At 38.0% G+C, this 11,393-nt stretch overlaps 2 protein-coding genes across 3 annotated transcripts in view; one reads left to right on the plus strand and one right to left on the minus strand.

The window, feature by feature from the left end:
* LOC308685973 (inhibin beta B chain) overlaps positions 1 to 1,612 on the minus strand; it is a gene marked incomplete at its 5' end in the record, with an annotated part of 10,846 nt that extends 9,234 nt beyond the window's left edge. Inside the window, one exon of the mRNA XM_081358146.1 lies at positions 1,228 to 1,612. Coding sequence (XP_081214272.1) covers positions 1,228 to 1,612 — 385 coding nt within the window. The remainder of the gene's footprint in view (positions 1 to 1,227) is intronic.
* A 2,348-nt stretch (positions 1,613 to 3,960) lies between these two features.
* On the plus strand, positions 3,961 to 10,906 carry ralbb (v-ral simian leukemia viral oncogene homolog Bb (ras related)). 2 transcript variants are annotated; one of them, XM_081358650.1, is made up of 5 exons: positions 3,961 to 4,108; positions 5,186 to 5,334; positions 7,916 to 8,124; positions 9,511 to 9,688; positions 9,768 to 10,906. In XM_081358650.1, the coding sequence occupies exons 2-5, from the start codon at positions 5,221 to 5,223 to the stop codon at positions 9,885 to 9,887; spliced, it is 621 nt and encodes a 206-aa protein (XP_081214776.1). In that variant the 5' UTR covers positions 3,961 to 4,108; positions 5,186 to 5,220; the 3' UTR covers positions 9,888 to 10,906. The 2 variants fall into 2 exon arrangements, with proteins under 2 accessions (XP_081214776.1, XP_081214777.1); XM_081358651.1 differs by lacking the exon at positions 3,961 to 4,108 and adding an exon at positions 4,307 to 4,681.
* Positions 10,907 to 11,393: the final 487 nt, after the last annotated feature.

Here is an 11,393-nt window from a genome sequence, read left to right on the forward strand (position 1 = left end):
TCTTTCTCAGTCCTGTATACAAAACATACTCAACACTGTAGTCACCTGAAAGTTGTGCTTTGTGTGTTTTCATGTTTCGCTGATGTCAGGTAATAGATCTGTGATGTATTTTGATCTCATTAGTTGATTTATGAGTTGCAGTTGGCTTAAGTTTGATTCTTTAACTGGATTGTGAATGCATGAACAGTTTTCTGTGTGAGATGACTTTAAATGCTCTTTTTGATGCTCTTAAAAGGGTTCTGAATAGAACAAAAAGATTAGATGGTCTAATGCCTTAAAGACCAAAACACTGATCTGAAGATCCTATAATGAAACATCAAAAACTTTTTTGATCCTCCAGTGAATCATATAGCAACCTAAACAACCAGAAATGATTTAAAATAACCTTTAACATGAGTATCACCCCATAAATGAGGCAGAGCGGGGCTAGTTGTCACACAAGAGAGTCAGTAACTGGGGTTTTGGTGCTTTTCTCTCTTTGATGATTTCAAACACCTTTCTAGGATCTTTTTTGTGACTTCTGTCCTCCAGATTAAAAATGCAATATTTTTGTAATATCTGCAGCCTATATAGAGAATAAAAACGCTGACATGCATCTGAACTGAAAGTTAAAGGGTCATGAATGTCAGGCCGGGGCAAGTTGTCACATGTCTTAATTATAAACGATTTATTAATTGCATTTTCCATTGGCTACAGTTTAATGTTTCTACACTGGAAAAAAAAATGCTGCCTTAAATTTTTTAAGTATAATCAACTTGGATGTTTAAGTCATTTCAACTTAAATTACATTAAACTGATTTAAAAAAATTCACAATCATAATTACATACAATACATAATTATTTTGTTTTCACAACTTATTTATCTTTTGTCAAATCAACTTAGATTTTCTCCTTCATTACATTAACTAAAATATTTCATTTCAACGAACTCAACATTTTAAGGCAACCACAGGTCACTTATTTTTTTAAGTTAGACCAACAATATGTTTTACCAGCCTGATCTCATGAAAATGCGTCTCTATACACTAATCCTACCCAAACGTATAATGCGTACCCCACACCACTACTAAACCTACCCATGCGTATCATATGCACGTAAAAACTCATTTTCACCTATAAATTACACGATAAACACAATGCGTGATATAGAGACGCATTTAGTGTGACCGGGTTGGTTTTACAGTGCACGCGTAAAAGCGCGCGCACAGACCCGCCTCAAACACACACCTGTCTCGGCGAAGCTGATGATCTCCGAGGTCTCCTCCTCCACCTCGTTCATGGACGTGGCGTGTCCGTCCAGGTTCGGGATCTCCACCCTCCCGTCCTCGCGCACCTTCCCGGCGTGGAGCTTCTTGAGCGCGGTCACCATCGCCGCCTTCGGGACGGGGTGTGTGATGTTGGGTCTGTCCCTCATCTGTAACCGGCTCAAGATGTGCCTCTTCACGGCCTCCAGGAAATCCACGTCCACCCGCGCGGGTCCATCGGTCTGGCTGAGCCCGCAGGACGCGCAGCTCGGGCCGGTGCTGTGCGCTTCGGTGTCCGGTGCCGGTGTGCAGCGGGTGGAGACGAGGAAGGACACTAAACAAAGCACTTCGAACATCAAGCTTTTCATCTTCTGTGATGATAAACTGCTGGAGAGCTGGAGAGCTGGATTGATGGAGATGAAAGCGGCCAAGTTCGTGTCCGCCTTCTCCAACTCCGAAAAAAGTGGTGGTTAATAAGTGGGGAAAGGCTGTAATATCCACTCGTGGAGATGATCCGGTTTATGAAATAGCAATATAAACGCAATAAATCCTGTGAGCGGCTTGAATAGCCTATGTTCCTGTTGTTTTTGGTCACTCCGCGATGCTCGTTCAATTCGGATCGATATCACAGTGAGAACGGCCCGTTACACCATCCGATTCGTGTGTGATGTTGGATAAATAGGAAGGTATAAGCAGAGCTCTTGAGATCTGTCCGCGTTCAGCCGCGCTTTTACGCACAAGTCCGACGCGTCATGGCATCTCAGTATTACGCGTCAAAAACCTCACAGACTAAACAAAGGAGCTGTTATGATTTGTCCCGGTGATTTCTTCACGCTTTTGAGTTAAAATCATCCATGATTAAGGGAAGCGAGCGCAAACCAGTCAGTTTCCCCACAGTGTTTCCAAATAATCCTTCGCCGTTTTTGCCTTTGTTTTCAGTTCTTCAGTTGAAGATCCCGTTCTCTTGTGTTGGGCATTTTGACTTCCAGTGTACGTTTCCCAAATACTTCTTCATCATAGCTCTCGGGATGGTGTTCTGCAGCTTCAGCTTTTTTCTCGCGCAAACAGACATTGTGCCGCTTTGGAGCCTCAGGAAAGTTTTTATACGGGACTGGAGAACCACGTGGGACGATCCGCCAACTCCAGTCAGAGGTAGAGAAACCTCGGGATCTGTGGCAGGACTAATGCACATTTCCAGCAAGAAAAAAATTGCAGTGCTTATCAAATGCACAATACACCTAATATAGAATATAGTAATGATCGGTCCAATATAATATCATTTCTGCGAGTTAAAATTAGCATTTAAAAATAAAATTACATGCAAAAAAAAAAGTACTTTTACATTAAGGTTATATAAATGAAGTATAGGCTATATATAAAATGGTTTTAGTCATGCAGTGTGCAAAATATTTTGATATAGCCTGCCTATCATAATAACGACTAGATTTAAATGCTGGGTTGTTTCAACTTTCAACCCATGTTTGGGTCAGATATGGACGAACCCAACCGTTGGTTTATTTTTTAATTCTTAAACCCAGAGGTTGGTTTATTTTATTTTTTAACCCAAATGGTTGTGTTTGTCCATATTTGACCCAAACATGGGTTGAAACAACCCAGCATATTTCAGAGTGTGTATTTATTCAGATCAACATATCCTTTTAAAAGAGTAAATACACTTTTTTATTTTGCTGCCAAGTACGCAAAGCAAAACGACATGATTTTAGGTGATGATGGATCATTTTGCTAAATCAAGGTCAAAAGGCGAACTGTGGGTCTGAAGTGATGAACCTCTTTGAATCAAACCCTTCACAGCCACTGTGTTTCAGTCCTGGAAAGTAAATGAGCAAAACTTTTAACTGTTTTGAGTGAATGAAAGTGTGAACTCGTAAACTGGTTAAACAGGCGCCAGAGAAGCTCTTTTAAACCCCACTAACTAGATCTAACAGAAAGAGATTGAAAAGTAGGCTATGACTAAAAAAACACACAGTTGTTTTTAAATAGAACAAGTGCAAAGATGGTCTCTTAAAATAAAAAGTACTTGACTAAAGGGTAGGCCTAATTTTATTTTACATTTATCTGAATAAAATAGTCCAGTGGTTTATGACTGATAGCGCCTCACTGATGAAGTTTAAAGTTGTAAAACAGCGCCACCACTCGCCAAATTAAGAATTCACAAGTCCTGCGTATACTTAACACCTATAACTGCATTAAAACATTAAATATAGATAGGTAGATAGATAGATAGATAGATAGATAGATAGATAGATAGATAGATAGATAGATAGATAGATAGATAGATAGATAGATAGATAGATAGATAGATAGATGAAAATGAATAATTAATACACACACACACACACACACACACACACACAAACACACATAGGCTGTATACCTAGCCAACATACAAATAAATATAAACATATGCCGTGTACAAAAAATTTCACAGTAAAGTAAGTTGCTACCTTACATTTTTAAGTAAGTTTTCATTTTTAAGTCATTACAACTTAAATTAAATTAAACTGACTAAAAAAAATAGCTGAATCTTGTGTGACATCTTTTTTTTTTATTTTTTTATTTTTATTGCTGAACTTATTTTGATGAGTTAAAGCAATGTAAAAACATAGCCTATGTTTTATATCATTTTGCACGTCATAAATCATCATACTTTATCACAAATCAAAATAAAGACTACCTTAGCCGATGTAATGGCGTCATATCCTTGTAATTTGAATATCCGGTGGGCGGGGCGGTGTAGCTTGTACGGGACGGGAGTAGTGGATTTGATCCCGGGTGACAGAACTATGTTTTAACCGCTAATACATTCCAATCAAATCACTGGCCCTTCACAGATCAAACTTCCGGTGAGTGATCTATGAGACTTTACGTTGTTTTGATCAGTTTAAAAATGTTTTAGATCAGTTTGCGCAGACGAAAACTTTGCAGTTCTGAGGTATTTCCTCGGATGAAGTCTTTGTGGGAAAACTCCGTGATTGACTGTTTTCACATCCAATGAAAGGGAGAGTAGAGAAGGACCCGCCTTATAATTTGTCTGTTGAACCAATCAAGAGCTAGAGGAGGCGGGCTCTCGTCTATAACAATAAGGAAGGGGTGGTGTCTCTGTCCGCGGGATGGAAAAGTGAAAATAGCTTTATTCAATTTTACAACAGCTTGCTTTATACTTTTTAGTACATTTTAGTAATGTAGTGTTGTTTTCTGTTTCTTACTGATACTGTTGTCCTTACAAAGACGTGCTGTGGCTGACGGTACCATGCTACTTTTACTGTGTACCATAATAGTAAATGATTATTCATATTCAGTACCGAGGTATTTACGTTGTACGTCAAAGAATACCATAGTACTATCATGGTACAAGACCTAGAAACATGGTATTATCATATAGATGGATGGATGCACACAGTTGATCAGAATTTAAGGTGCATTTAATTGGATTTTATAATAATAATATGTAACGTTATGCATTTATAATATGTTATTAATAATATATATTTATGGTAACACTTTACAATAAGGTTCATTAGTTAGCATTGGTTAACTACCTTAGTTAACATGAACTAAGAATGAACAATAATTCCTCAGCATTTATTAATCTCAGTTGATATTATTTTAACATTTACTAGGCTAATACATTATTAAAATCAAAGGATGTAATTTTTAACATTAGTTAGGCTAATGCACTGTGATCTAACATGAACAAACAATGAACATCTGTATTTTTATTAACTAATATTAACAAAGATTAATAACTACTGTAACAGATGTATTGCTCATTTTTAGTTAATAGACTAACTAATGTTAACTAATGAACCTTATTGTAAAGTGTTACCGTATTTATAATATATATTAATAATGAATGTACTTATAATATATACATAATATGTATTAATAATGTATGTTTCTATTCTTTTGTATGTTTGCAGTCTAGTTCTGTTCCTTCTTCTAAAACACTAAAGTCATGGCAGCAAATAAGAGTAAAAATCAAAGTTCGCTGGTCCTGCACAAGGTGATCATGGTTGGCAGTGGCGGAGTGGGGAAATCTGCTCTCACGCTGCAGTTCATGTATGACGAGGTGAGTTCATCACAGTCTTCCTTCATAATTATGCCATTTACTCTCCTTCATCTGCTCTCTTATGACTATTACTTGTTCATCACAGTCAGGAAGAGTTCCTTCATTTAGGCCCAATCCCAATTCTATGTTATACCCCTTCGGCTACCCCTAACCCTTCGGCTACCCCTAACCCTTGCCCCTTGAAACAGAGTGGCAAGGAGTAGGGGTGAAAATATTCCCCTAAGAAATGGGACACCACTACTACAGCGTTACACGTCATTATACGTTGTCGCTAGCGCCTACGTCACAGGAGATCAGGCCCGGGATGGGTAATCGGGAGAATCGGGAGAATTCCCGGTGGGCCGCTCCACTTTTGGGCCGGTCGAGGATTTTTTTTTTCCACATTTGTCATGTTAGTTACATTAGGCTACACACATTCCGCATTCTGACACCGCAGCGCGCAGCCTCTGCATGGGTTGTACCATGTGAGGGAGTTCTCCCCTCCCCTCCTATAGAGTTGGTTGGGTCCATAGTAGCCCGTCTTTTCCAAAACGTTTTCTCAGGTAAATATTGGGCTACCGCGGCACCGCCTACCGACAGTTGGGCCGGCCCTACCGTAACGGTACGCGTCAGAGAGGATGGATGGGAGGAAGAGGCCAGGAGGTATGGAAGCTTGTTTCCGCCACATAATAAAACATTTTAAAAGATAATTGCAACTTTATATCTCTCAGAATTGTGAGATATAAAGTCAGAGTTGCGTGAAATAGTCGCAATTGCGTGTTATAAAGTCAGAATTGTGAGATATATAGTCAGAATTTCGTGATATAAAGTCGCAATTGCGTGTTATAAAGTCAGAATTGTGAGATATAAAGTCAGAATTTCGTGATATAAAGTCGCAGTTGCGTGAAATAAAGTCGTAATTGCGTGTTATAAAGTCTAAGTGAATTATTATTTAACCTTTACATTATTTGTTAAACCATGGTATTAATACAAACTACACAATAGTAAGAGCTGAACTGTTGCTTCATTTATCCAATTTGGAAAAAGTGCTAATTTGGAATTCCACCATGGAAAAAGTGGGCCGGTCTTGGGCCTGAAACTCCCGGGCTGAAAAGTGGCCCCACTCCGGCCCTGCAGGAGATGCATAGCAGTCGTACGGTAAAAGATAAGCCAATTCCCTGGCGCAATTACATTCACCAGTTATCAGACATGAAAATATGTTGCAGGATTTTTTGTTTTTGTAAACGTTTCTTTGAAGAACATGACCGTAAATATGAACACAAGATTGAATGTAACATAAAGCAAATGATTATTTGTCGTTAAAATACTTATTAATGCCATAAATTCGTACATTTATGGGTCAGCCATGTTGCCTCTGTAGCCGTGTATGCAGGGCAAGGTTATAATCGTTAACGAAAACGAACGAAAAAACGAAAACTAGGTGGGAAAAAACATTGTCGTTAACTGAAATAAAAATAAAAACGAGGCATTGCAAAAAAACGATAACTAACTAAAACTGTAATGTGTGTTTGGCAAAACTAACTAAAATAAAATAAAATTATAGAGTAAATGTCCTTAGTTTTCGTCTTTGTCAAGGTCTTTCATTTTTTTAACGCTATTTAAAACACGCAGCGTATTCATTAAGCTGCATTTCCTTTCCCCATGCGTCTCTCACATGCGCGCGCGCACACACACACACACACACACACACACAGCCCCTCCCCTCCGTGTACACCGCGTCTCCATGAGAACGAGTGTTCGTTCGACGTTGAAAGCAAGTTCGCGAAAGGTTGGTATCTCTATCTCGTGAACACCTTTACACAATCACACATTAAAAAGTGGTATAAAAATATTTTAAATTCTGAATATAATTTTGTCAGTGTGTTAATGTCGACCCGAGAAGCGATTGGCCTTCTTTAGAAAGTTAACTAGTCGCAAGTTTGAGGTAAAATGCACTTTTTGGTTGTGGTTGTCGATGTCAAAACACTATAAGCTGTGATTCAAATATAAAATAATGTTATGTCATTTTTTTACTTTTACACTGAATGTTTGCTGCTTAAAGATGAGTAGGCTATTGGCTATTTTCTAAAATTGTATGATGTTTTTGTTGAGTTATTATTACACAATACTTTTTCCGACCTTTTTGAATCTTGCCCCTGACAAATAACCCAAATTACAAAAAAAGACTAAAACTAACACTAAAACTAATAAAAACTAAACTAAAACTAAGCATTTTCAAAAAATAAAAACTAAACTAAACTAGCAAACCCACTTTAAAAACTAATTAAAACTAAACTGAATTTGAAAACAAAAAGTCAAAACGAAATAAAAATAAAAACTAATGAAAAATGCAAAACTATAATAACCCTGATGCAGGGACATTTCTCGTACCCCTTCGTTTGAAGTGTGGTCCCGAAAAATCTTCATTTGAAGGGCAATCTGGCCCTTCCCCCTACCCCTCCACCCAAAAGAGAATCGAGACAACCCTACCCCTTCACGTGAACGCGCTAAACAGAGGGGTAGGGGAAAGTGAAGTGTGTAAGCGTTAGAATTAGGATTGGGCCTTACTCTCCTATGTCTGTTATGACTATGTGTTGCTCAGTTCGTGGAGGACTACGAGCCCACCAAGGCTGACAGTTACAGGAAGAAGGTGGTGCTGGATGGAGAGGAGGTGCAGATTGATATCTTGGACACGGCGGGTCAGGAAGATTACGCTGCCATCAGGGATAACTACTTCCGCAGCGGAGAGGGTTTTCTCCTGGTGTTCTCCATCACCGAACCAGAGTCCTTCAGCGCCGCGTCAGAGTTCAGGTCAGGACGTCCTGTTTATCTGCTGTTCTAGTGCCTTTACACACGCTCAGTTCAGTCCCAGTGTGGAAGAAGCACAGTTACCGCACTGTGTGTTCTCAGAAAGAGCAGAATGATGTTATCATTACGCCGGCATCCTGCCCACAACAACATTATGATCATCTGATGGAAGCAAAATGCTGAGTCGAGCTGTAAGATACTGTATAAGACATTAAATAAGCTAAAACGGCTAAAAATCAAGATGTAAGCGGACATCATATTTATTATAATCTGTTCCTTCAACAACTGACATTTTATTTATTTTAGTCAGGATTGGAAAAATGGGATGGATGAGAGAATTTTAAAAGAGTGATGATTTGAATATATTGACACTCCTAGTTTCTGAAAATAAAATAATCATGGATAAATAGTCTAATAAAATAGTCATGGAATATACATTTTACGAATACGTTAACAAATTAGTGCTGTCAAAATTAATGCGATTCATCGCATCTAACATAAAGGTTTGTGTTTATATAATATATGTGTATATGTATTATATACATTTATATATATTTAAATATATAAATATGTGTTGTGTATATACAGTGCACACACGTACTAATATAATGTATATATATATAAATATAATAATATATACACACACACTATAATGAATATATGTTTTTCTAGTTATATCAAACTGCAAAATATTTTATTGGGTAGAAATTGCTTCTTGTGAGTAAATAATAATAATGATAAACCTGTAATGGGGTTTATGCACAACAAACTTCCGTATATTGTAAAACAGTTGAAACAATGACATTTTATTTGATTGAAAGTACAAAAACTAAAAATCAGAACTCAGAATTATAATTTTTTTTAAGAAATTGATCATTTTAGTAATCTAGGATGCATAAAATTGATCAAAAGTGACATTAAAGACATTTAGGTGCTGCTATATGATAAGCTATAAATGTTGTTCTTTTGAACTTTCTATTCATCAAAGAATCCTGAAAAGTAAGATGCATCACAGTTTACAGTTCACAAACATATGAAACTGTTTTCAACATTGACAATAATCATAAATGTTTCTTGAGCATCAAATCATCATTTTAGAGTGATTTCTGCAGGATCATGTGACACTGAAGACTGGAGTAATGATGCTGAACATTCAGCTTTGATCACAGGAAGAAATTACACTTTACTATATATTCACATAGAAAACAGCTGTTTTATATTGAAATAATATTTCACAGTTTTTACTGTTTTAATGCAGCCTTGTTGAGCATAAAAGACTGCTTGTGATAAAAAAAAAAAGTTTTAACGTGTTTGTAGAGAGGTTCTCAGTTGCACCTGAGCTGTGTTAGGATCATATCATATGTGTTTATGTGTTCCTGATCCGCACAGGGAGCAGATCCTGAGAGTGAAAGCTGAGGAGGATAAAATCCCTCTGTTAGTGGTTGGGAATAAGTCTGATTTGGAGGAAAGGAGGCAGGTGTCTGCGGACGAGGCCCGAGCCAAAGCGGACGAGTGGGCCGTCCAGTACGTGGAAACATCCGCCAAAACTCGAGCCAACGTCGATAAGGTTTTGTGCCTTTCATATCCCGATCCTCTCAGAATACATGATGATTGTGAGTGCGTCAACTGGGGTCTGTTGTTTGCAGGTGTTCTTTGACTTGATGAGGGAGGTGCGGGCGAAGAAGATGTCTGAGAACAAGGAGAAGAACGGAAAGAAGAGTGGAAAGAAGAAGAAAAGCCTGAAAGAGAGATGCACACTGCTTTGAGCCGGCCTGTCCTGGACTGAGACGTTCCTCTGATGAAGAGGAGACCAGATCTTCATCCCTCCTCCATCCTTATTGATGCCAAATACAATCGAACCAGAACTGCAACTGTCACATCTTTTTGCACGTTTCTACAGGTTTTCCCATATCAAATCAGAAGTTCAACTCTGGAATATGGAGCTGTGACATTCCTCGTTCATTGGGCCTCATTCATGAAACGCAAGTTTTGAATTAATGCGACAAACTATTTAGCAATTAATTCTGCGTGTTTCATGAATTTCTTTATTTTTCACTTTATCACACATAAAACATTTGCTTTTTGTGCTAAATACTCTATTTTATCAGCCTCTGCCTTCCTTAAAGGAAAAGGCAACAGACATTATATGCAATGTTTGTTTGTTCTGAATGCAGTAAAGCATTATTACGCAGCTTAACACGGCTGACGGAGTTGGTGAGATTCTCAGAATCCACTATGCAAACTCATGAAATGGTTCACAAAATAGACAATTGATATTTTTGTAATCAAACCACTTATGTTTTATGTTTCATGATTTCTCTGCCTGGTGATTATCGACCAAATAAACCTTCTCTGATTTTGTTATGAATCTCCTGTGTTTCACTGAAGCGATGCCGTCCTGGTTGTGTTTTGTGTCTCAGTGCTTTTTGTGTTTCACTCTTGTTTCTGCGTTTGATGACCTCCGGAGTTTTGACAAAGGACGGCAGCAGGGCCATAAGAGTTTATGAGAGCAGTAAAAAGTGTCCGGAGGCAATCAGTCACCTTGACTTTGAATGTGAGAAACCGTCCATTCAGCATTTAACACCCCATTGTAATGTCCTTTACTTGCACATGCTCAGATCTGAGGATCCTGAGACCTTCAAGAGCCAAGCAAACTGGACGATGGGACAATGAAAAAATATTACAATAAGAAAATTCAGTAACACCACACTTCATTTGTGCAACAGGTTAAACTACCTTTTGTGATGAGAAATAAAGGGGTGGCATCACCAGCTCATGGAAATTTAAATTGTTTACCTTTGTTGTGATTATATATTAACTAACATTTTTAGTGAAATTAGTGAAAATAAAATATAGTAGGAGAATGACTAGCTATTTTCGTCCAGACAAAAGTTTAACTTTCGCCCAAATATTAGTGGCCTACAGTTCCGCTCTCGTGAAAAATACGTTTACTCCAGTCATTTCACTCAGCGGCCATCTTTGAAACGCCTCTATGGCAGCTATGACCCTGTTCAAAGACTGATGACGTGATTTAACGGTCATCATCATCGTAAATCCAGCAAAGTTTTTTTTTTGTTTTTTTTTTTTTTTATTATAACACTTTACTTTTTTATCATATTACCTTTGCATCAAATGACAAGAAACTAGTTAAAGCTGCTGTCAGGGTGTTAACAGCTGCTGTGGGAGTGACGGTAAAGTTGACATCTTTCCCACCCAGCAACAGAGGTCATTTGGACGTTGTTTTTTGGGCTAAATCAAGTCGTCCTGTCATG

This window comes from Scardinius erythrophthalmus (assembly GCF_964197995.2).
Source record: "Scardinius erythrophthalmus genome assembly, chromosome: 25".
Taxonomy (NCBI): Eukaryota; Metazoa; Chordata; class Actinopteri; order Cypriniformes; family Leuciscidae; genus Scardinius; species Scardinius erythrophthalmus.

Coding starts and splice junctions, on each gene's coding strand:
- ralbb (XM_081358650.1), top strand. CDS start 5,221: ATGGCAGCAAATAAGAGTAAAAATCAAAGTTCGCTGGTCCTGCACAAG. Junction 5,335..7,915: donor TGCAGTTCATGTATGACGAG/GTGAGTTCATCA, acceptor TGTGTTGCTCAG/TTCGTGGAGGACTACGAGCC. Junction 9,689..9,767: donor CTCGAGCCAACGTCGATAAG/GTTTTGTGCCTT, acceptor TGTTGTTTGCAG/GTGTTCTTTGACTTGATGAG.